General features: G+C 55.9%; 1 protein-coding gene across 1 annotated transcript; it reads right to left on the reverse strand.

Annotated features, from left to right (window-relative positions):
* Positions 1–5,050: 5,050 nt before the first annotated feature.
* Positions 5,051–23,718, reverse strand: EPHB3 (EPH receptor B3). The gene is given in 17 exon segments (XM_084802006.1): positions 5,051–5,970; positions 6,140–6,295; positions 6,407–6,600; positions 6,689–6,838; positions 6,967–7,182; positions 7,618–7,865; positions 7,965–8,087; positions 9,025–9,077; positions 9,449–9,557; positions 9,649–9,808; positions 9,973–10,097; positions 10,254–10,604; positions 11,297–11,345; positions 11,347–11,453; positions 13,736–14,408; positions 15,526–15,590; positions 23,480–23,718. Coding segments are annotated over 17 exon segments (2,982 nt in total). The 5' UTR covers positions 23,574–23,718; the 3' UTR covers positions 5,051–5,861.
* Positions 23,719–25,848: the final 2,130 nt, after the last annotated feature.

The following is a 25,848-nucleotide window of genomic DNA, read 5'->3' on the forward strand; positions in this document are numbered from 1 at the left end:
ACAGCTGTCTTTGAGTCATTTCTGTTCCTATAAGGAACCTCTCTCTCTCTCTCTCACCCATATTCCTGGAAGCAACCCCAGTAAAACTCATTGGATCACCAAGTTGGACTTTGGTGGTCTGTCATGGGTTCCCTCTTTGGGCTGAGTTGAATGTTTGGTCTCCTCAGGTTTGCCATACAACAGAAGGCGGGTTCACTTATCTTGCTTACCAGTATTTACCCAAAGCTCAGGGAATGCCAACAGGGGCCTTGGTGAGAGCCTGTTCAGAGCAGGCACTATTTCTGTAAACTAAACGGGAGATACTCATGTGCCTCAGAGGACTTGAGTGAATCGGCCCGGGTTGCTGGTTAGGAATGTTCCCGGAAATCAGCGAAGGAAGAAAAGGGTAGCCAGGGAGACTGAGATAGGAACATTTATCTGCCTAGTCTATGATGAGCAAGCATGTGATATATACAGCCTAGAAGGACCCTCATAGGTGGGGTGGTTTAGGGACCAGAGGTGTTTCAAATAGGCTATTAGAGTGGCCGTTCTGGAGGAAGCTGCCTGAGTGATGATGGCAGGAGGCGCACGGAGTGCAGAGTCCTAGGAAGTCGAAGGCCACTGGAGATGACCAGCCAGCACTCAGGTGTGAAAGCCCTGGGGCTGGAGCCAAAACCAGTCCATCAGGTACCAACTCTGCACCCAGAAGCCCAACTGCAATGAAACGGTGAACGTGGGACGGTGTCAACAATGGAGGTACCCTCGAAAATGAGCAGAAGGGAAGTGTGCAGAGCTGTGGCCTGACCTGGAGACTGTGATGGGAAAAGCAGTAAGATGATTGTTTGTAGGGGGACAATGGTGTCTGAGGAAAGCTGGCTCCAGTTTCCACACACGCACATGTGTCCTTTCATTGTCATCTTTTTTTTTTTTCTTTTTGAGACAGGGTTTCTCTGTGTAGCTAAGGCTGTCCTAGACTCGTCTTGTAGGCCAGGCTGTCCTCGAACTCACAGCGATCCGCCTGCCTCTGCCTCCCCGAGTGCTGGGATTAAAGGCGTGCACCACCACGACCCAGCTTTATCATCATCATCTTTTAGGGCGTGCTCTGTGTAGCCCACCTACCCCAAGCTCAGTTTCCACAGCAAGGCAAAGGTTTGAGAGAGGAGCTGCCTTCTGCCAATCTTCCGTCTCTGTCTCTGTCCCAGGTAGGCGGGACCTTGCAGGCTGATGTCACAGCACACCTCTAGCCAGAACCCGAGTCTGTTTTCATTCCTTCTCCATGAGGTGGGACTGACTAATAAGAGAGAAGGACATGGAAGAGAAGGCGAGGGAGAGGGCTTCCGCCTTCCGCCTTCCCACTCTGCGCATGTGCCTCAGGCTAGTGCCTAGTCCACTCCTGGCCTGTGCTCCTGGTTAAGTACCACCCACACCTGGCTGCCCAGCTCCTCCTCTGTAGGGGATCCAAAAGACAAACACAGAGGCTAGGCCCCTAGGCTGCCTGGGGCCCGTTCCTAGTGCTATCAGGTGTGGCATTTCTGGATTCCCTGGACTTTCTTTTCAGGTTTTCCTGACGCAGTGTAAAGAGCACAGAACTGTAGACAGTTTAAACTCGACTGGGATTGGGTTTTGTGAACTCTTCCACAGAGAGACTCGTCATAGCCAAATATTCCTTGCAGCACGGAGGCAGAGGAGGCGGCTACGAAAAGCAAGAGGCGAGCCCAAGGAGACTGTAAAGTTGTGGGATCAAGTGCCCAAGACTGGCCCAACTCTAGGCCGACAGAAGTGGGCGGCCCCTGTTCTTAGCTCCTTCCGTGGAATTAGAACTGGTTTGTAGAGGAAGCCACACCCCCCACTCCTGCCGCAGGTGTGTGCTGAATAAATGAATCAGGGAGTGGACGGACGGAGAATGCTCCAGGCCAGACACTAGAAGGTCTGTGTGTCTACACAGAAGCACCCTGATGGTAATGGGGACCCCAGCTCCCTCTGCTGGGCATCCCATAACTGGTTAGAGCCCCCAGCCTTGCTGAGGGGGGGGGGTCCCACCAAACTCAACTTGGCATTTCTTGCCTTGTGATTATATGCAGCTCTTTCTGGGGGTTGTGTCACATCACATTCCTGTCCCAGTCTCTAGGTTCCCGGAAGCGTTTAGTTCCCCCCTGCTTCCTGGTTGTCTTTGGTGCCTCTCCCAGTACTCCAGTGTGGTGGACACCCAGCAAATGCTAACCTACAGTTAGTTCCTCCCTCAGCAACCTGCCCTTAATGAGCCTTTTAACTCTTACTCTCTAGGTCCCAGCAGCTCACCCAGGGGCCACGGCTGGGCTAATGCTGCAGTGTCCTACTCGTCGATGGGACACCTTTCCTTGCTCCTTCAGCCTCCAGAGACTGAGGAAGGAGGGTATATCCCCCAGCACCTCGCTGTATGTGCTACATACCCAAGCACGCTGCACTATTTTCCTGCCAGCTTCTATATTTTCTTCAAGTTTCACAGTAATAGATGATGATGATGATGATGATGATGATGATGATGATGATAATAATAATAATAATAATAATAATAAAAGAGCGAACATTTCTTAGCGCATACTACCATCCCAGATGCAGACGGTACAGTTACTGAGATTGAGCACTCGTAACAGTGTCACGGGATAGAAGTGATTCATAGACTTCTTACAGACGATGACACTGATGCCAACCTGCCGAGGTCACGTCATGCGTGAGAAAGAGAACTGACCTTTGCTCCATATGGGCCTGGGCTGTGTGGGCTGTGCTTCCCACTGCACTACCCCAGGTTTTCTTATTTAAAAGCACCTGGCCTCAGCGGGAAAGGGCCTGCCCCCCCCTCCCCCGGCCCCCACTGGCTCCTCTTTTAAATCATTGACTGGGGAGAACTAATCTTCTGCCCCCTGAGTGTGTAATTAACAAAGACTAGACAGACTCCATAACACACCCCCCCCCCCCCCGATCCTTATCTGCCTGGAGGGAAGCTAGACCCCTCCTGGGGTGCTCTCTGTTTCTCTGCCAAGGCTCTGCTTCCCCCTGCAACCTTGTACTCAGGTTTTAGGGCCTGAATACATCCCAGCCCTCTGGACAAAACACCAGTTGGCTGTGTCAGCTGGCAAGAATGCAGCGGGGCGCGGGGGCCCCTCCCCCTCATCGTTCATGAGTCCTGGGAAAGCCTGAAGGTGCTCAGGCCAGGAAGGGGGCTAGGGTGGACAGACTGCGGGCATCAGAACAGGCCATCCAAGTGGCGTGTGGGTCAACGGAATGGGCACGTGGGTATATGTGTATGTGCCCTGGCTGTGATTCCCCTGATAGTGGCAAGAGACGTGCGAGTTCAGGGGGGAAGACATCTGCTTGCTGGCGAAGAGAGAAATGCAGAGTGCACTGGGCTGGATGCAGCCAGCTGAGCATTTGTGTACCCCTGGGCTTAGGCTCAAGTTGGCCCTGAAGATCCTGGTCTCCCTCTATGGGTGGAGCCCCACCCCCTGCACCGGGCGGCCTCGTCAGGTGGGTCAAAGAAAAAATTACCCCAGAAGACAGGAAGCACAGATCCCTCACTGGTTCAGAGTCCCCGCCTTCCCCCATGAGTAGAAAGAGTAAGAAGTGGGCACCAAATGTACCGATGCCACCCAGCCCCGTGCCCCCTCTCCTGTACAGCCTTACACCTCAAAGCACTGCGGTGTATAATCATGACAGGCTCTCCAGCCCATGCCCCTCCCTGGAGCCCAGGGGCTGCTGAGGCTCCGTGTAGTGGGTGTGCCCCCTCAAGGTGAGGATCTCTGGGCACCTAATGCAAGTAGCGTGGGACAGAGAGGCAGTCATGAGAGCCTGTCTGCCAGAGCAGAAAAAGGAAAAGGAACCAGCAACTTTCGAATCCCCAGATCTCCTGCCTTTAAACAGCTGGCTCCTGCCAGGCGCAGAGGCGCGCGCACGCACGCACGCACGCCTTTAATCCCAGCACAAGGGAGGCAGAGGCAGGCGGAGTTCAAGGCCAGCCTAGTTTACAAAGGGAGTCTAGGACAAACACACCTGACTCCTTCTACACCAGCAGTTTCCCCCTGCTTCCACCTAGACTTCCGGTAGGAAGCTCTGCCCTACCTGGAGGCCATGAACCACCAGACTGAGGGCACCACACCTGAACCCTGTGCGCATGCTCATCCTCCTAGGCCTACCCCGCCCCTCCCAGTGAGGGACACTTTAAATTAGGATTCAGATGCCTCAGAAACCTGTTCTAGGCAGCACCTATGGTTACGGTTAGTGCGGTAGCATCACATCTGTTATGCCCTACACCCTCCTGCTTGTTGGTGCCAACGGCCCTGCATTTCTCTTTGTGCAGATGTCTGCCTCTGCGCTCTCACCCTCCCTGCCACCACTGGGGACAACAGACCCAGGGCGCAAACACTTGACTACCCAAGCCCATTCCATTACCCGGAAACCATGTCCCTTATCCATGTCCGGACACCCCCACAAGCTCTCCCTTGACTCAGTAAGTTTTTTTCCCCCCCCTAACACCTTTCTGGCTCTTGTTATACTGTCCGGAAGTCCAGCCTCTGCCTCTAGCGCTGGCTGGGGACTGCGGTCAAATCACTGAGCATCTATCTATCTATCTGTCTCTTCTCTTGGCTGGGTTCCTGAGCTGAAATAGACTGTGGGTGTAAATGGGGCATTCGGCCCCAAGCCTGGACACACTTAAGTGCTTGGTGAAGAGTCTTCTCCTCTCTGGCTGGCTGTAAATGACTCCTCTTATACTCTGGGGACTGACTAACCCCCTGGCTCTCCCTCAGGCACTCTACCACCACACAGACTCCAGAGACTGTCCCCAAGCCACAGAGGCAAGGAACTCTAGGGTGGCTGGCTCAGCTCAGTCAATGCACCAGTTCTGAGAAGCCTATTAGATGCTCAAAGCAATGGGGCTGAACTTGGAAAGTGAAATTAAGCCTGCCTAGATAGGCCTCAGTGTAGTTTCCCACCGACTCTGGGAAGTTGCTAAGGTCTAGCAGCTGGGGGATTATTAACACGAGGGAATCATGGGATCTTATTTTGGGAGGAGGAACGAGGAGGAGCAAGAGCGTCGTCATCTTATTGCCTTTATTTCGCTGTCTGCCCAGCTGGCCCTACTACAGGGCACAGGGCCAAGCTTGTACACATGCATGCTCTCTGTGCAGGCAAGCATGTGCACAACACGCACGCACACATATCCCCCGTTACACACACACACACACACACATACACACACGCACGCACGCACGCACGCACGCACACGCAGTCTCTGGCTCTGTGAGTCAGTCTCTGGGAGGCGAGGGCTGCTTCTCAGCCTGCTCCTGCCTGCCCTTTTATGACAGCACCAAGGGCAGGGGTAGGGCAGGGCCCTCAGTCCCCAACAAGTCCCTGTGCAAACTGGAGGTACCAGCTGGCTTTAGGATGGGGCGCCATGTTTCCCCATTCTCAGAGTCCCCCTCTTCCACTTCCTGGGGGAGGGAGTACTCTCTGCTTACCTGGCGGGGGCAGACCCCTGCCAGGGCTGGAGCCTGAAGAACCCCAGGATTTCCCCCACCCGACCCCTACCAGGACCTCCACTGCAGAAGCACAGGCAAATCTGAGTTGTGAAGATTCCCCGCTGGAGAGCAGGAAGGCCTGGTCCCCGAGGCATCTGGGGAGGGGGTCATCACCCCCTCTTCTAATCCATCTTCAATATGAAGAGGTTTGGGGCACACTTCCTGGGAGGGAGCACAGGCCTGGAGAAGTCACAGCTAGGGTCCTCCCCAAAACTTCCATCTTCTGGGCCACAGCCAAAGGCCAGGCATCCAAAAGTCCAGCTGGCCGGTCAGACTCCTTGTGCAGTCTTGGAGGGGAGGCACACCCCCCACCATGGTTGGAGCTGAGTGTCAGACCTGCACGGGCAGTGTCTGGTTCATCTGCAGCCTCATGTCCTGGATACTGCTGAGGATCTTCTTCTGGTGGCCAGCCAAAGTGACCCCAATCCTTAGCAGATCTCTAGAGACAAGGAAAAGAAAAGAAAAGAAAAGAAGGCAACAGTCAGTTCCTTACCTTCTGCCTGCTACCCTGGGCTCAGCCAGTGCTCCTGCTCAGTGCCTGCACCTTGTATGTGTGTGGGGGTGGGGGTGGGGGTGGGGGTGGGGGTGGGGTGGGTGGGTTCACTTACTCTGCAGTCATCTGGGCCACCAGGTCGAAGGATGCGAAGCCAGAACTGACAAAGCTCTCCTTATACCTCCCCATCTTGATTGCATCTAGCCAGTCACCCACTGTTGTAAAGGTTGTATAATCTGGGACTGTGCGGTCCAGGAGGGGCTGGGACAGGCTGTGGCAGGGGGTCGGGGGGAGAAAGAAAGAAAGAGTGACCTAGTGCATCCAGGGAGCTAGGGAATAATAGGGTTAGGGTAGCCAGCCTAGTGGGTGCAGGGACACTGACCCAGATGGGGCACTGGCGGTGACCTTGAGGCTGGCAGCATTGCGGATAAGCTTGTCTAGTGTGTTGACGATCTGGGAGAACTTGGGCCTGAGGTTCCGGTCCCGCACCCAACAGTCCAGCATGAGCTGGTGCAGGGCAGTGGGGCAGTCCATGGGGGGCGGCAAGCGATAGTCCTGCTCCACGGCGTTGATGACCTGGACAACGGGGATGGAAACAAATGAGCTCCACCCCACGCCCTGCCGACTCCCACCAGCCAACCTGCTGTCCCTCAGCCCCACTCACATCCTGGTTACTCATGTCCCAGTAGGGCCGCTCTCCATAGCTCATGACCTCCCACATGACAATTCCATAGCTCCAGACATCGCTGGCAGAGGTGAACTTCCGATAGGCTATGGCCTCCGGGGCGGTCCAGCGGATAGGGATCTTGCCACCCTGGTGGTAGTGGGGGGCGGTACATAGCCTTCACCTTGTGACTCAAGGCTGACCTGACCCCCAGCCCTGAGCCCCCTCCTTGGCCAGCCCCTCCCCTCCCTCAAGTCCCTCCCAGCTGCTTCCTGTACCAGGGAGCTGGTGTAGGTGGGGTCTGAGGGGTCATCCTCCAGGAAGCGGGAGAGGCCAAAGTCAGAGACTTTGCAGACCAGGTTGCTGTTGACAAGGATGTTGCGGGCGGCCAGGTCACGGTGCACGTAGTTCATTTCGGACAAGTACTTCATGCCAGCAGCAATGCCACGCAGCATGCCCACAAGCTGGATGACTGTGAACTGCCCGTCGTTGAGCTAGAGGCAAGAGGTGGGCTTAGATGGGGCCTGCTGCCCTCCCCCACAGACCCATGGCTTGTCTGCCTGTTCTCTCCAAGGCTTCCAAAGACCACGCTTTGCAGTTTGGGCCCAGAATGCGCTGAGCAGAGACAGCTGTTTGCTGCCCTACCATGTGTCATGCATCTTGTATACGCCGTCCCAGTCAACTCCGCCCGCCACCCCCGTGAGAATCTAGTAATTATGACCAGCCCCGTTTTATAACTTCGGTTGCTGAGACTAGGAAAAATAAGTCTCTTCCTGGGTCGGGACTACACAGGCAGTAAAGCGGAGCTGGCACTCGAAGGCCCAGGCATTGCCCTATCGCTCTACCTCTAAATACGTGTAGGCTTTGAAACAGTTGCTCTGACTGACCTAGCTCTCCGGAAAAAGAAGAGACACGTGGCGGGCTCTTACCCGTAGGAAGGAGTCGAGCGCACAGTTCTCCATGAACTCAGTGAGGATCATAACTGGACGGCTTTTGGTGACCACACCCTCTAGACGGATTATATTGGGATGGTCAAACTGACCCATGATGGAAGCCTCGCTTAGGAAGTCTCGCCGCTGCCTCTCAGTGTACCCCACCTTCAGCGTCTTGATGGCCACGAACACCTCGCGGCGGCCAGGCAGCTTCAGCCGGCCCCGGCACACTTCCCCGAACTCCCCTGCAGGTCAAGGCGCAGGTCACATCACGCTGTATTTCGTGGGATCTCCCAAGTCCCCGCCTTGCCTCGCCTCGCCTCGCGAGAGGACTGTTAACTCACCAGCTCCAATCACCTCCTCGATCTTGACGCAAGACACGTCGATCTCCTTGGCGAACTCTCGGACGGCCTCATTGGGATCCTCGTAGGTAAAGGGATCAATGTAAACTTTCATCCCGGGAGCAACTGCAGGGAAAAAGGAGTGGACACAAGAGCATGGACTTCAAGCCACAGGCAGGGAGCTCATATGCAGGGGCCGGCCCCTGTTGGGTGCACGGCTGACAGCCTCTCCTCCGCTGAGCCAGCCCCAGCCTCCGTGCCACGCCCTGGTACCCTGCCCCTCCCCCACGAGAATGCCGAGGAACCACATGAGCTAGCCTCTCAGGATTCCTCTTCTTGTCTCTCTCCCTCATCTCTCAGCATGTTCATATTCTTTCCAGTTCGTCCTCCCCTTCCTCCTCCCCACTGCCCAGCGTTGTCGGGGGCGGGCGGCCTTCGGCACAATTGCAAATAGCCTCCTAGCTGGGCTCTCTGCCTCTGCACTTTTCCCACCCAGCTGCCCTCTGGCCCTCCTGGAACAATACCCCTACTGTTACTCCCCCTCACCTGAGAGGCTTCCCAATTACCTGCGGTAGAGTCAAGTCCAAACCCTGCCCGCTGTTTAGGACCCTCCAAAGGGCTGGCCACATTTCTCAGCCTGGCAGTCTCACGGCTGTCAACCCTATCTTCTCACTACCCCCACAGCCGGGCACGCAGGCGGGCACGCCTGGTCCTTCACTTCCTTCCAGAGGCTCCTTGAGCCAGGAATGTACCTCCGCCTCAGAACCCTGTTCATCCTGCCACTTCCTCCAGGAAGCCTTCCTTTGAGGATTCTTAATGTCCCTTGCCACAGGAATTCACAGTTAATTGTTTCCCAGGTGTGTGTGATATTTTGTTCCCATGGGATTTGCTGTCTTTGGGGCCAGGGTTATATAACTTAAGACTCTGGGGCTACCAGGCAAGGGAGCACTCAGGGGACATTGGATCAGGAAATGGTACCCTACTAGAAGCCACCAGTCAGAGGGATGACATTAAAGTCTCTAAGCCTACGGGAGCTGGACACTGGGGACAGGGCGGCACTCACTGTACTGCTGCAGCTTCTCCGTGTACTCTGCGTCAGGGCCTCGGCGCTGCTTCCTGCAGGGGCAGAGCAGAGGAGGCCTTAAGGCAAAGTGCTATTAGCCCCCTCTGTTCAGGGGACCCTGGAGCCCACAGACAAGGCAACGGTTTGGGAGTGGGAACCCGTGTCCCATGGTCATAGTGACTCCTGGGTCTCTGGGTCAGGGCTGAGGTTGTCCCTGGGGGGTAGGAAAACGGCACAGACCACGGGGTGGATTGGAGCAGGCCCTTGCCTGGCAAGGAAAGCCTGAGCCCGGGATGGCTGTGGCTGCGGAGGGAGGGAGGTGACGGGTTATGACTGCAGCAGGGGAGCCCCCACACTAGTCAAGGGGAGCATGAGCCAGGCTTGAGGCAGGGGGGGGCCACCACAGGCCTGGCGGCGGCAATACCTGAGGCAGACAAGAGCGATGACCACAACGACCACCATGAAGACAAAGCCGGCTACAGTGGAGCCCACAATGAGAGGAAGCTGCTCTTGAAGCTGCTGGGCGCCAGAGCCTGGAGACAAAGGATTGGTGGTTGTGTGAAGGAGTGACAAAGATGGGCTGGGGCAGACACTGGCACGCGGTGGGCGTAGGGACGTTTTTACCTCTTTCACTCGTGGTCTCAAACTCAGCCGGGCGGCTGTACTGTCCGTAGCCTGCTACGGTGCGAGCCCGGACCTGAACTACATAACGGGCATCAGGCTGTAGCCCATCGAGCTGCACGGAGTTCTTCTGGCTGGTGACGGTGGAGGCGATGCCTTTACTCTGCAATACCATGACAACGGTGGCATCCTCAGGACCCCCCCCATCCATCATCAGGCTTGCCCTGTGCTGTAGCTCTGATCCCAAAGGCCCCGTTAATGCTATCTGGGTACAGTGTTGGCCCCGTGTAGCGCCCCCCCCTTCCTCCTGCCCCTTGAGATTCGGACCTTCTCAAAGTACTTCATTTCATAGTCCAAGATGACTCCGTTAGGCCGCTCTGGGGGTGCCCAGGACAGGGTCAGGCTGCTCCCAGAGCTACTGTGCAAGTGAAGTGTAGGTACTTCGGATGGGGCTGGAAAAGAGAAAAGGTTCACTGAGGACTCCTAGGCCCAGGCATCCTTCCCAAAGGTCAGTTCCCGTGGGACCCCAGAGGCACCTCAGCCTCTCTATCCAGGGCAGGATGTGACCCTTGCACCCCCCCCCCCCGCCTCTTTTGTCGCCTTCTCACCGGCCTGGTTGGTGGTGATATTCACAGCTGCATAGCGGGGTGGCAAAGGGCTTTTGCCTGAGACACCGTTGACGGCCTGCACCTCAAAGGTGTAGCGTGTGTGGGCCAGCAGGTGGCTAACGTGGACCCGGCGCTCTGTCAGGCCCAGCTGCCGAGGCACAAACTCCACGTTGTCATCACAGCGGGAGCAGGTTGCGGGACCCCCGACCCCAGGGCTCCCACGGCATTTCTTGCAGATGACGTTATAAAGGAGGTCATCCCGTCCACCAAGGTCCCGGGGCTCACTCCACTCGAGGATCAGTGAGGTCTCATTCACATTGGAGATCACACCCCGGGGTGGAGATGGCACGGCTTTTGGGGGACATAAGATGGAGAAATGAGTTGGGGGCCTAGGACCACCCTCTGCCCACACTGCCTTGGACACTTATCTCACCGCTGCTTGAAAAAAGCACAGTGATGTCCCTGCACTTCCTGCTCACCCTGCAAGACTCAATGTGATGTCACCTCCTCCTAGTAGCTTGTTCCTGCTGTCTTCTCCCATCTTCCGTACATCCCATAGCATCATCCCTAGGCCCAGCACTTAGCGCATTTCACGGTCATTATCTGTTTCTGCAATTTGGTGCTAAGCCTCCTAGTGACAACATCTCACTTTCTTTCCTATCCCCTGCGCCTGGCACCATGCCTGGCGTACCAGAGGCGAGGACGGGAAGATAGCAGGACAGCACACCCTTAGGTTGTGGCTAGAGCTGGGCCAAGAGCGCAGCAGACAAAGGACTGCCGATGAGCTGGCTGGTCCTAGCTAGCTCCTGCTGCCTGCCGCCAGCCAGTGGAATCTTGTCAAAATGCAGGTAGATGGGACAAGCCAGCTGAGCTGGATTCTAGTTCAAGAGCGAGCACCTCCTTGGTGACAATGCCAAGCACACCATCTTACCAGTGCCCCCCCGAACCCCGAGCTCCAGTTTCCTCATCTAGAAGGAGGGGTTATCTCACTGACTTAGGCTCTCTAGGCTAGCCCCGGAAGGAGAGCAGAGGGGCTCACGCACTGGTGCAGGCGCTGTCTGCCGAGTCTGAGTCCGCGCGGTAGAAGTTACTTATGGCAGGTGCAGATGCTGGCAGCTGGCGAGGTGGTGCGGCTATTGGGGGGACAGGGGAGGCAGGGCCCCTCTCCTTGCTTTGCCTTATAGCTCCCAGGGGGACAGGCTGCAAGAGAAAAGGGGGCGGCACACACTTATCTCCCTTCTCGGCAGCCATCAGGCTTTCCGTCCTCTGAGAGAACCAGGGCTTCGCCAGCCTGTGTCTTAGCCCCTCCAACTCCCAGACCACGGTGGGAGCAATGCTGCTATCACCCCAACTCCAACTACAAGGGGCCCCTCTGCCCCACAAGAATCTCATGTCAGCAGATTCTTCTCCACCCCTAACCATCACCCCTCCCCATCCAACCCCGGGATGCCCCAGGAGACGTCAGCCCACCACCTGGACAGTCTCGGCTTGTTGAAGCAGGGCAGCAAGAAGAGGAAGAGGAGGGGATGGGGAGAGACCACTGCTGAGCCCCAGCACCTTGTACTCTCCTGAGATGCCCCCAACCTTCCCCAGTGCTCCCCCAGAGTATTGTAATTCTTGAGGAGCCTCAAGGATATTGCGGGAGCCAGGTTAAGGCCTCCTTCTCTGCAGAGGGCGCCCCAGCAAACCTCTGCCCCACCCGCCAAGGAGCAGGGCAGGGGTGAGGGCTGGGCAGGAGTGAGAAAGGAAGGGGTGGGGGGCCGTAAAGAAAACCCGCAAGAAGGCTGGGGTCACCTGGAGTTCAAAGGCCTCAAAGATTCTCAGGGGACCTGTTTTCAAGTGGACTCAGAGCCCAGTGCCTGAGCACCCTTCTCACACTCACACTGTTGGTACGAGAAAGGCTCTGCAACACCCCTCCTGTGTAAGGTGGCCATAATTATTATTCAAAATCGGAGTTATTTAAGGAGTGAAAGGGGACACGAGGACAAAAAGGACAACGGGCTTCATTGGAGACAGTCCTGGACACTTTGAGGTGACTTGTCCGTCTACCCACGGGATGACTTCTGGGGAGTCACCAAGCTTTTCCATGCCTGGGGCTGGGGCCTCCCCTCACAAAGGTGATATTCCATCCTAGCTCTTTGAACCAGTGGGGGAGGGGGCAGAGGCCAGGCCAGCCTGGTTGCTATGGGAACCAGCCTGCACTTCCTGCCAGGGACCTGCAGAGTGTTAGCCCTTCTTCAGGCTGTCAGGGCTCATCACCCCCCACCCGGGCTTTCTACAACTCTACACTCGGGAAAAGGAAGTTTCCAGCAGGTTCCTAAAGAGAGGGGGCCAGCGAGGCGACTCGATACTGGGGCCTCACGTGGCAGGCCAGGTTGATGGTGGCCTAGACCGCTCTCACACAGGGGCCTATCATAAGAGCCATTTCCCACTCTGGGAGGTATGGTCACAAGTGCCATGGAGGACTGGGCAGAGAGAAGAGAGAGACTTTCATGCCTCACCATACTTCAGCCCTGGGTGGGAGGCCTGCTTATGTGCGTTGGTGTGAGGGTGTCAGATCTTGGAGTTACAGACAGTTGTGAGCTGCCATGTGGGTTCTGGGAATTGAACCCGGGTCCTTTGGAAGAGCAGGCAGTGTGCTCTTAAGCACTGAGCCATCTCTCCAGCCTCTCATCAAGAGGATTTTACAGCTGAGGTCTTATGAGACTCAGCGAGTCTCCCACCTTTCTTACGAATAAGGACTTGAACAATCCCCATCCTCCATGTGTCTCCACACTCCTTGGGACCAGTGGCTCCCATCAGTTGGTGACACGAGGTCCCAGGGCAGGGCATCACGTCCTTATGCCTGTTACAGTCTCAAGAATCATCTACTACTGCGCCGATGATGCCACCCGTAGCACGGTTCAGTAACATGCACAGGCTCCTCTAACTTCTGCGAGACACACACACACACACACACACACACACACACACACACACACACACACACACAGCTCCTCAAGAAACATGAATCCTTAACACGAAGCGATGCCCCCAGTATCACCCCCTCAGCTCTGAGAGCCCCTCTAGAACTTCCCAGGTGAAGCATATACATTGGGTACAGGACCAAGAAAGAGGGCATCCCTGCCAGCCTCGAAAGTCTGTCCAGCCTCCCAGTGCTCGCTTGTCAACCATTCACAAGAGACTACAGAGAGAGAGAGAGAGGGAGAGAGAGAGAGAGAGGGGGGGGGGAGCGCTCCAGCGCCTTGTGCAAGCCAGGCAGGCCCTCCATCTCTGAGCGCATCCTCAGCTTAATTTTCCTCTTCTCTTTCCCAGTGTCCCCTTATCTTTTCCTGCGCTCATCATTGTCTATTTCACAACAGCTGCTCCTCCCTCTCCTACCCTCCGATCCACACCTGAGACCTTATCAGGTTGGATAGGAAGCCTGGCTAGGGCCAGGCTTCCCTCCCCTCCCCTCCCCTCCCTCCTCGCGCTCCGCTTACCACGACACTGGGACTCCTTGGCAGCTGGCTCGTGGCCAGTAGCACAGGTGCAGGCACCAACGGGCACCATCCACTCGCCGTCGCCATTGCAGTAGAGCTTGAGTGGTACCGATACCTCCACAGCATTAGCGATGCAGGTGCCAGGGGCAATGACCAGCGACGTGGGCTCAGCCCCCGTGAGGGTCTCGGGGAAGAGGGCAAAGCCTGCAGTGGTGGACGCACACTTCTTGTAGAAGGCTCGCACGGAGATGAGGGACATGCAGGCACCCTGGTCCTGGAAGGCCAAGTAGAAGCCGGCCTTGGAAAGCGGCCCGAAGCTGCGCACCTTGGTGTTGATGCGCCCGGCGTCCAGCCGTGAGAAGCTCTCATCCGGTGCAATGGTGTCCACTTTCACGTAGGGGTTCTCCATCCAGAAGGGAGAGGAGGCCGAAGCCACATCGCTATCGGCCTCGTAGTAGAAAAGGTTGAAGGTTTCCTTGCAGGAGCCAGGGATGTTGGGGATGCTGTTGCAGTCTCGCACGGTGAACTTGAGCTCCACGTAGACACGCTGCACTTCCCGCCGCCAGATAAAGCCCGTGCGGAGCCAGTTGTTCTGGCTGGACTCGTGCACGTTACACACCTGATACGTGCGGATGGGGTTCATGACTTCATCGTAGCCACTCACTTCTTCCCACTGCGGTGGACCAAGTTAAAAAGAGAATGAGCCATTTTACCAACTGTCCGGGGGCTGTTGCACTTCCCTCACAGAGGTGCTTCTGAGGCGAGGGGCTACGCAGGCGGACATGGGCTGAAAGCTCAGCTTTCTGGGTGTCTAATGATACTTAACCTCTCTGTACCCCAGTTTCTTGGTCTGAAACCAAGGAATAATTAGCATACCTGCGGAATACAGAACCAAGTGAGGGAAGCACCTGGAACACGGCGGAGACCAACGTGAGTGCTATCTCGGGGCCTCAGTCTTATCACCTGTACAGTGGGGCTGACTGGAGTTTGGTGAGGTTGTGGGGAACTAAACAGTGCGACCTGGCTAATCTTGCTGGACAAGAGAGAATGCATTTGGTGAACTCTGGCTGTTCACCGTGACAAAAATTCCGCCAGAAATCCAAGGCTTATAGATGAGACAGACCAGCCCACATCACAGTTGGCTTGATATCTGCAGGGGATGTAGTGCCATGATACCACAGGGCCCCAAGGCTCAGCCCAGCCATGAAGGCCACCTGGGGGAAGTTAATTCCAACAGCTGAGAGATATCAGAATGCTAGGAACTTAATAGTCAGGAAACAGAGGCCCAGAAAAGTCAAATGCCCTGTTCAAAGGCACACAATGCCTTACAGAGCTAGGGAACCAAGCTTCCTGGCTCGTTCTTTGTTTTTTTTTTTTTTTGTTGTTGTTTGTTTTAAAGACAGGTTCTCACTATGGAGCCCTGGCTATCCAGGAATTACGTAGACTAGGCTAGACTCTGTCCTAGAACTCACAGAGACCTGCCAGCCTCTGCCTCCCAAGTGCTGCAACTAAAGGTGTGCGCACCACCATGCTTGGGGTTCATCCTGGGTCCTGAGCCAGCGCTTTTTCTAGGGACCCGGGATGGGGGGGGTCTTGATATACCTCGAAGGACTGCTAAGTGAGGGTGACAGGACAAAGACGGAACAGCAGGCAGCTGGAGGAGAAACACAAACATCCACACACTAGGAGGGACAGGCTAAGAAGGGGGACAAACGGAAAGGAAACAGAAGACCATACACAAGAGGCGAGGACACAGAAGACAGGACAGTGGAGATGAGGGGACGTCTTACCCCACTTTCTGGGTGAGCTGTCCATGCCAGCTCAGATGTCACCCATTTTGTGTCCATGAGGGTCTCTGGGGGGGGGGAAACAAGAGAGGGAAAAGGTCAGGGGCTAACCTCGGAATGAGGAAGAAGTCATCCAGGAAAACCAGGCATGTAAGAAACCCGGCACAACCTCTCAAGTCTCCCTTCCCCTCCCCCCTGAGGAGACCCTGAAGTCATCCTCCAGAGGTGTCACAACTCCTGGCTGGCTAGGGCTGGACTTCTGCCTCTGACCCTAGGCCTGGGTCAAACTGGCTGGAGCAAAGGCTGGTTCACACACCTCAGGCTCCGCTAATCTCCACACAAAGGGGGCCAGCAGGGCCTTTATCCTTCAACAAAGGCTGTGGGCTGCAGACCCTGCAGCGTGGGCCTCCCCTGACTCCATTCCCAGCACAATGGCCCCAGCCTCACACACTGCCCTGGGGAAGGCTAGAGCGGGCAGGTCAGGGCCTGCTTCCAGCCTCCTCCTCAGCCGCCTGTGGGGGGCTGAAGCAAGGCGAAGAGACCACCGATGCCTACAGCTTAGTGCGAAGCTTCAGGAAGTCCTTCTTCGGAAGCCCGAGGCCTACGCAGAGCCTGGTGTATGCTGGTGAAAACTGTTAAGGGAGCAAGGAGCTCTCAAGGTAGCTCAAGTTTAGGTCCAGCTGACTCAGCAACAAACCTCTTTAAAGGGGACAAGAGAACCAGCCGTGGAGGCACATGCCTCCATGTAACCCTAGCACCTGGGAGTTTGGGAACTTTCAGCTTAGTGGGGGGGGGGGGGAGTACACAGTGAGAGCGTCTCAAATACAAAAGCCCAACCCCACCAAACAAACAAACAAACACAAAAGAAAGCTTGGGGGGAAAAACCTGGCTGTGTCCTAGCCTAACGTCTTCTTCCTCCACGTGTCAGGGCCAGCCCCTCTCTGTTCTGAGCTCTGGTTCCTTGTCAGGTCCACTGGCTCAGTCATGGGAGGACAACCTTGAAGTTCTAGAAGCAGACTCGCTTGCACCCCTAGAACCTGCTTCGGAGCTTTGGCTGGACAACCGAAGGCAGCATGAACTTCAAGATCAGACCTAGCGTGCCATCAAGACGGGAAAGGACCCCCAACTTTTTCCCTGTGGCCTGAGAGTCAAGGTAGCCTCAATTTGGGGCTTGAATTGAGCAGGGATACCCCAGATCTTCCAGAGGCTGTCACATCCTTAGCGGGACAGCTGAGGGTCCCCAGAACTGCACATGTTGCTGCAGAAGGCATCAGAGAACCCAGTGGGTGGACAGGGCCGTGATGACTGGACCCAGATGGGTGGCACCGGGGGCAGAAGGCCAGCAGGCACTTGCTGTAGGAAGCCAGCCTCTATAACTACAGCAGCTGGCCTGTCCTTATAGGGCTGGCTGCATGGCAAGCTGTCCCAGCCCCCATTGGCAGACAGACCAACAGACACACATCGGCGGGTGGTCCTTTAGGGAAACAGAGACGGTCAGAAGCAGGAACCCATAGATAGGAAGGCAGAGAGCAAGCTTAGCTGGGCCAAGCTGAAGGGACTCTGGCAGGCTGGGACCAGACAGCAAGGATGCTGGGCAGCAGACTACAACAGACAGTAAGATGAAGAGACAAGGAGGCCCAAAGAGACATCAACAGAGAAGGAGATTGCCAAGTGGCCTCTTCCCCAGCCGGCAGCCTGGAATACTCCTGTCCCTGGGAGCAGCCGCTCCGCGCTGAGCCAAGCGCACCCCCTCCCCCAGCCAACCAGCCGGCCAGTCCGCCTGCTTGTCTGCCCGCCGCCGCCCGCCGCTGCCCGCCCGCCGGAGCAGGCAAGGGCTCCCACCGCTCCCGCGCGCTGCCTCCCTCCTCCTCCTTCTCCTTCACTTCCTTCTGCTCAGCCTGTGCCAAACCCATCTGGAACTGTTTAAACCCAAATATTCAGCCCCCCTCCCCCCCTCCAGCCAGATTCCTCCACAGTTTAAAACAAGCCCGGCGCTGGCTCCGGGAGGAGGGGAGAGGGAGGAGGGAGGGGAGGGCTGGAGGCGGGCGCAGGAGGAGGGAGAGAGGGAGGCTCTTCATTTCTGTTTAATTTCTGGAGAGGGAGGGAGGGAGGGAGGGGATCAGCCTTTGGCCATCGCTCAATCTCGGCACATTTTTCCCATTAATGAGGAGAGGACTTGGGTTTCCAGGCCTGTGTGCCTGAGGAAGGGCTCCGGCTCCGGTCACCCGGGTGGGGAGGAGGCGGGCCGCTCTGGTTTCCCCACTTCTCTTGGGAGAGGAGGGGCCTGTTCCTTGCAGTCTGCCCCAAGCAAGGGAGGGAGGTCCAGGGCAGACTTGAGTATCAGTGCCCTGGCCTCAGAAAGGGCTGACTGAAGGTTATAGCACCCATGTACCCATGGTGTCGTGAGGGAAGTCTTTTCTCTGCTGTGAAGACACAGGGGCTAAGAACAAAAGAGCAACGTGAGCAGCCTCCAACTACCCTAGCTACTGCTTACACACCCCAACCAGGGGGCTGTGGAGGGAGACAGGAAAGGACAGCCACTCCCTAGACACAAGGGCTCACTGACACCTTAAATGTCACGGGGGAAGCTGTCACCAGGCTGGTGAGCTGGAACTGGGGGCTTGGATGCAACACCCTTTCAGTTTTCCACAGGGCCACAGCCATAGCAAGTAGCTGTGGCCGCAACTGTGCAGCTCTCACCTGTGGACAAACACGGTTGCATAGGCAGTACCCAGTTCTCAGTGGCTGAGCTTGTTTCCCCCTCCAGGGACCAAAGAAGGGCAACTCAACAACACATCCGGTGGACAAATACACACCGAGCTACAGCCACCCACAAACACGCACATGGGGGCCCCCCATACAGCTAGTCTGCCTTTTTCAGACGCACAGACGCATATGGTACAAACAGATTGGTCTCCTTAGACGTTTCACGTACAGCGACTCCTCCTTACACAAGAGATCCAGCTTGCCCCGAGGCGGACCCACTGTCAGCCACACAGCCTTTCTAAGGGCAGGCACACCCAGCCCAACAGTCCGTCCTCCCCACACACACAACTGCACAGCTACAAGGCACACAGTGCTGCATATAAAGTACGAACTCAAGCACTGGCTTCCCCGCACAGACTTGTAACAAGCTCTTACACAGTCACATGGAAAACACAACACAACTCCGTGAAGGAACACGGAAACGGAATATAAGAACAAGTCATTAGTGAGGAGGCGGCGGCAGTGGCATACACCTTTAATCCCAGCACTTGGGAGGCAGAGGCAGGCCAATTCCCTAGGAGGTGCGAGGCCAGCATAGTCTACAGAGGGAGTTCCAGGACAGTCAGGGATACACAGAGAAACCCTGTCTCAGGAAAACAAACAAACAAACAAACTGCATCAATCACTAAAGTTAGGGAAACAACTTTGAGGTTATACATGCAGCGCGTGTGCGCGCACACACACCTTTGGGGTACCTGTACTACACTGAAGGAAAAGTTGGGGGAAGGTGCTACCTCTCACCCTGCCTCTCACAGAGACAGGGCAACCCCAGCTCTACTTCCTGTTGTCCTAGCTAAAACAGGAGCTGTCAGTCAGGTCACAAGGCCTGGGGGTGGGGCAGAGGCAGGGGCACTGAGATGATTCTGGGTGTGGTTGGGTGTGGCCTCCTCAGGTATAGCCCGGGCCTAAGCAGCAAGCCACTTCCCTGGCAGGAAAATGGTAGAGTGTGGAGGACTCCTAAGCCTTGGTTCCGGAACTGGCAGGATGGGAGCGTTGTGGAAACCCCGGCCATTTGACCACACCAGTGCAAGAGCACAGACTGAGAGCCTTGCTGCCTGCCCTGGTGAAAGACCGGATACTCAACTTTAGCCAGACCCCACAGAACCTCCAAGGTCCAAGTCACCCATTACTATACCCTGGAGCAGAAGTGCCACCAAGGCCCAGGAAACATGAAACAAGAAACGAGACAGAACCAAGGAGCCTTGGGCCTAAACCCAGGTCAAGGATTCTGAGGTTGTAGGAAAGGTCATAGTTCAAGGCTAGGGAAGTAAAGGGGGCAGAGGGGCAGGGGGGATTGGCTCGTGAAGGCAGGGACAGGGGACAGGGTCTGGGCAGAAAGCAGTGCCCAGGTGGGAAACAAACTACCCCTGCTGTCCCCGCCCCCAAAGAGTCCCAAGCTTGCACCCAAGCAGGGGATCGGGGTTCCCCGTTTCTTATTCCAGTCATGTGTCAATTTGTGTTCAGGAATGTACCTGCTGGGAAGGCCTGAGAGGGAAAAGGTTTGGGAGAATCCTGTCCTAGGGTCTGAGAGGCAAGTGTGTGCACACACATGCAGGTAGTTTAGCGGGGACATTTGCTGTTGTTGTTATTTCTTTCTTTTTGGCTTTGTTTTGAGTTGCTGAGCTTGCCCAGGGCCAATTTCCCATCCTTAGCTATATAGTTCCTTGGTCCCCACATCAGGGATGCTGGGGAGGGGCAGCATCTCTGAACAGAGAACACATTTCTGTTTTTTCATTCTTCCTCTCAGATCCTGGGGATTTGTAATTAAATAAACTTAAGAGGGAGAAGAGGGAAGAAGCGCAAGTCAGGGAGCCCCAAAAGCCTGTGTTCCCACCCTTGGACTGACTCTGCCAGCCAGCCTGGACCATGGACAAGCTGGCCCAGGCATGAGGCCTCCACTGCTCCCCAGGATGCTGCTCTGAGTGGCCTCACCAGGAGCAGGAGGCAGAAGGCCATGGGACACTTGGCCTCAGGATAGCCCTGGGGCCAAGGGGCCACTCCCATCCCGTCAGGTACCCAGCTGCCACCCGCCCCCCCTTCCCCCCCACCTCCTGCCCAAGCCCGACAAACCAGTTTGAGTCAGCACAACAGGCAGGTCTACAATTTTCAAACTATGCAGGCCTGGTGATTCAGCCTCTTTTGCTGTTTAATTAGTAGAAGGCTAGTGTCGGAGACTTGCCCACAACAACCTAGGCTTTAGCTCTGAAGGTGCTTGGGCCAGTGGCTGGCTGAGAGGAGGGCAGCAAGAAGCAAACTGCTTCTAGATGCCTGTTGCTGTAAGCTCTGGCGGGTGACAACCAAGAACGGGATCAGGGTGGGGTGGGGGGGCTGGTGGTGGTGGTGGAGGAGGTGGAGAGAGCACCCGAGACAAGCAAAAAGAAATAGTAAGCAATTCTTGACAATCAACTGGGGAGTTCCCACGTTCTCAGGGTCACAACAACTACCTCAGGGGGCAGAGGCCTGCTGCTCTGCCCCTCCTCCCCAAAACAGAACACCAGGGCCAGGCTCCCTGCGGTGAGGACTTAACTAGCAAGGCTAAGTGGGATGTCCTGACCTCACACCTCTTACAAGTTGGGATCTTTCTCTTTTCACAGAAAGGTCTCCTCCCAGCTGGGACATACCAATCCATCCTCAAATACATAGGACCTATGGCTTCAGATGAGGTTTCTCATCCCCAGGACACCCATCCTTAGCTTTTCCAACCCATGGAACGCCTCTTTTCCACTGACAGAATGATTTGGGCTAGCGGGAACTGGAGAAAACTCCTCAAAGGAAGAAAATCAGAGATGAGGTGGCTCCATTCTGTCTGTCTGTCTGTCTGTCTGTCTGTCTGTCTCTCTCTCTCTCTCTCTCTCTCTCTCTCTCTCTCTCTCTCTCTCTCGTGTGTGTGTGTGCGTGTGTAGTTAAGAACTGGTAGCATCTAATTGCACCCAAATGGAAAACTGAGCCTAGGTCCTGGGATCTTGGTAAGTTCCAGTGTGCAGGGAACGAACAGGAACCAGGTGTCAAGCAGTGTGTGGGAACACAAGGGGCGGCAGCACTCAACTCAAGAGACACCGAATCACAAGGCAAACCACACGAAAAGTCCGGGAGCTGGTGACGGAACCCCAGGACTAAGTCACCCCAGAGCCCTGCTCTCTGGACACCGTCTCCAGGGCCTGAAGTCCACCCATCATCACACACTCCCGGGAGACAGCTGGTTCTTAGGGAGGGTTCTGCTCTCTGTCCCTTCCCTCCTTGGAGCTGCGGGGACACGTGAGATATGCCTAACTTTCTAGTTCCAGCCCTGTCTCCCACCATTCCTTCCTTCTCAGCCCCTCCAGCCAGATAAGGTCACTTCTCACTGCTCCCCAGCGAGCAGACCCCAGGGTAATAATAGTAATAACAACCGCTAATCCTGGGAGAGCAACAGCCGTGCTAAGCCCTTTACACGGAGTAACAATTCAGTCTGGCCGGTACCATTTCCTTGTGGGAGCGGAGGAGTGGAAGGAAAACAGGTAGATGGAAGGATTGGGCCTGCTGAAGACCTAGCCTCCCTCAGTCTAGCACTAGTGCTGCCTCCAAGTCACAGTCTCTTTCTTCCTTCAGTCACCATCAGCTCCTTGGCCCGGACGACCTGGAGAGCAGCTACTTACTACTCACTAGGGCCTCCCTCAATGGGTCTGAGGATTGTACTGGATAAAAGGGAAGAAGGGAAGAGATTCCTCAGGTTAGCCTTTTGCTCATCTCCCTAAACCCCTCCACTCTTTGCACTGCTACCTACCTACCACACGCCACAAAAGGGGCCCTGGGACCCTCCACACACAGCACAGCTCTGTGCTGAGTCTGTGTCCCAGGGTGCATGTGCCAGCGTTGCCTCTCCTGAGTCAAGACAGTCAAGACCTGGGAACTCAATAGGCTCCCTGGCTCACACCCTTAAGACAATCAACAACAAAGCCCCACACTGGTTTCTCACGCCTGAGATCCTATCACACTCATGTGGGTGAGTGTGTGTAAATGTGGGTGCAACCTCAGTGTATCTGTCTAAATTTGCATGTGTCCACCCATGTGAATAAATCTGTCAGTACAGTGGGCACCAAAATAATGGTGGTATTCTCCTCACAGGAGAAAATTCCAAAGACCAGAAACCTAGCAAGTGTTTAGAGATATTTTTCCCCCTCCCTCTCCCAACCTTTAAGTTTACATTGTGAATTTAAGGAAGGAATCTAATTACATACGGGTACAACGGTGCCTAGATCTCTCCATGACCCTAAACATTAAGTATTGCCTATATTCCAATTTCCCCCTCAAATTCTGTGCCACCCTCTTTCCGCATTAAGGAAGGTTTTCACCCCTCACTTAATGGGTTCACAATTTTTGTAACACCAGAGGACTGTATGTGCCTCTAGACCGTGTTAGTGACCTGTGCCGGTGTTTCCTGTGGATTCATGTCAAGTGGGGTAAGTGTGAGGCTGAGCCAGCCGTGCTCCTCGCTCGGGCTTTCTTTCTGTTTGTCCGAGTTCTATTTTCTTCTCAGCAGCAGTCTTAGTAGCTTTCCCAGAGCCAACAGACAAGGCTAACCTTTTCCCGCCGCTGATGACTGGTAGTCACTCAGCTGAGGTGCTACCGGGGCAAACCCCCGTTTGTGAGGTTCAATGGAAACCTAAGTCGTCCCAGCGTCCTGCTAGAAGTGGGGGTGGGGTGAGTCCGAGGTTTACAACAGACACACACCTCAAGTGTTGCTGGCACTTGAGAAACCATAAACAATGACAGGCCCCCCCCCCCCCCGCCTCCTCACCCCCGCAGCCATCCCCTGACAAAGCGGGGTGCACACAATCACACTCACAGTTAACTCCAACGGGTTCCCAACCAGTGCAGCCGTCCCCCAACCCGGGGAGTTCCGCTTCACTCCGCCCAAGCGCCCCAGTCCCACTTCCCCCGCCTTGATGCTGGATCGCCCACATTTCCTCGCCTTCCAGAGGTGCGAAGCCCCGAGGGTCTCGGTTCCCCGCTGGGAGTGTAGGCTATCCCCACAATAACCCACGGCCGAACTGCAGCTTTCGGGAGACGGTGCCGAGTCCAGCTGCCAGCAGTTACCCCAAGGAAGGCTGCGGAGCCGGCTTGAGCCCAGAGCCTCCTTGGAGGTGCACTCTGCCCACGGCCCCATACGGCGGGGCTCCCCGGTAGCGCGCGGAACCCCGACGTCGCTCACCTTCCAGCGCCCAGCAGCCGGCGGACAGCAGCAGCGGCAGCAGCAGCGGAGCGAGCAGTGGCAGAAGCCCCGGCGGCGGGCGGGCTCCGGCCATAGCCCGGGGCGCTCGGGGGGCCGAGCCGGGCCGCGCCGGCGGGGCTGGGGGCGCTCGAGGAAGAAGGCTCGCACACAGTCCAAGAGATCCCAGCAGGGATGGGGCGCAAAGCAGACAGGCGGTTCCGTAACCGAGGTGTCGCCCAACCCAGCGCTCCGGGGAGATGCCGGCAGGTCGGTCCCGCGGGAATCTGGACGGACCGGTCCAGGAGGATCCGGGGTGCAAGGTCGCTTGACGCTGGAGGACTCGGAGGGCAGAAGGTGCAGGTGGTCGCGGTTCTCGGGGCACAGTCCACTGTGGGCCGAGCTCGGATCCTGGGCTCCGGGTGTGTGTGCCGTCCGGGGTAGAAGCCGGGATCTGGCTGCGCCGCTCACGTACTCACTTCTGCAGGTCCTCGCGTTGGAGCGGCCGCTCTGGGCGAGAGAGGCGGGGCTACCCGCCTGTCCGTCAACACTCCGGCCACGCCCTCAGAGACCGGCCGCCCACTCACAGACCGCCCAGCCAGCTGGTTCTGCTGCGAGAGCACTCTGCTGGAGTTCAGTTGGCCGCTTCTCCTCCGAGCCCACCCTTGGCGTCTTGGGGCTTGGAGCAGGAGGAGCCACGGAAAAGATGAATTAGATTGGGCGGAGCCACACTGTCCATCAGCCAGATAACCCCGCCCCTTCCCCCCATTGGCAATTTGTAACCAGCTCGAGTCCTAGAAGGTGATAACCAGATAGAACGAGCTGGAGGCGCCCCCCTGTGGCTAGCAGACCCCTGGGACTTTGTCAAGCGAAGTTTTTTTTCTCACGTAGGTCCAAACCCAGCATAGGCTTTAGGGAGTAGGCAAAGGGATGGGGAGGGCGGGGTGTTTACCCATCCAGGAGTCTCCAGGGATTCTCAAGGGTTTATTTATTCGTCTATTCGGATGTGATCGTTTGTTAATAGATAGTTTTGGGCACCCACAATGTATCAAAGTGGGTAGGGGAGAAAAGCTTGTGTTATGTCCTGGCGCCCTGTGAACAGTGGAGGTGGGTTTAAAAGCTCACAGCATGGCTAACAAGCATTCCTGCCGGGAAAGAACCTAGTTTTTCGAAGCACAACGGTTGGGTCTAAGGAAACAGCGTCTGAATGACAATATGAGCAATGGTGCTTTACAGGATGGGGGGCAGTGCTCCGGGCAAAGAAGATGCACTTTTGTGTTAAGACCTAGAATCGAAGCATCTGAAAATTCAGAATAGCTTGTGGTGCAGAGTCACAGCTGAGAGCAGGAGAAAAAAGTAGATATGGAGAGGCCCAGAGGGTACCTTTTTAGATTCACGATATAGCTTTGAGGCCTCAGAGCTAAAGTTTGAAACCTTAGGAGACTTGAAGAGGATGAAGAGGAAGAGACAATGGTAGACTCCTGGGGGCTCCAGACAGGGGCCTGTTGGGGGCGGGGGGGGGGGTCAGGAGGGTGGTGGCTATGAGGAGGAGCCAATGAAGACAGGTTTGAAGTGTATTTGTGACTAGGTGAGTGAGAGAGCCGCAGTAGTCGGAAACATCAAAGAGATCCTGCAGGTTCCGCAGAGGACTTCTGCCGGCCACTTCTAGAACGTTTACAAGGTGCAATAAACACCCTGAGACAATACCTCACACTTAGTCAAGGTAGGTGTTATTATAGCCTCATTTTACAGACAAAACTGAAGGAAGGAAATGCAGAGACAAACTGATGTGTACAAAGTCTTGGCAGCTTGCCCCAGGTCGTGCAGCTGAAAAGAGGTAGGAGCTGAGCCCACAACTGCACGACCACTTCACTGAGGACCTAAGGAGCACCTCAGTGTGTGCTCAGAACAGAACCTTGAGCTGTCCTTCCCCGCGTCAGATGGTAGGACTCAATTTCTGCGGTGTGTGGAGCCCAGGAGTCTGGATTCTGACAAGCAGGTGGTTCTGGTGTGTGTGGAATTCTGAAGTCACGGCCAACATGCACCCTCTCACTGTAACCATTACTCCATGGTCCCTCAGAGCCTGCCTTACCTACCCTTGATTTCTGGGCCAAGGAATGAGAGTTAGGCTCGAGATGACCTCCTGAGCAGGATGGACAGGCTTGGTCATCCAACCATGAAGCACCCTAAGACTCCAGTTCAGACAAACCCCAGTAGGATGGATGAGGTCATTGAGTCCAGAGCCTAAAGACATTGGTTTGAAAGAGCTTAGTCTCCCTGGACAGGGACAGAGGTGTGTGTGGGTGCATGGAGCTGGGGGTGGGGGTGTGGCCTGGAGAGATGATGCCTTATTCCGAGGTTCTGCTCTGTTA

Source organism: Acomys minous (genome assembly GCF_964271855.1).
Source record: "Acomys minous genome assembly, chromosome: 11".
NCBI lineage: Eukaryota > Metazoa > Chordata > Mammalia > Rodentia > Muridae > Acomys > Acomys minous.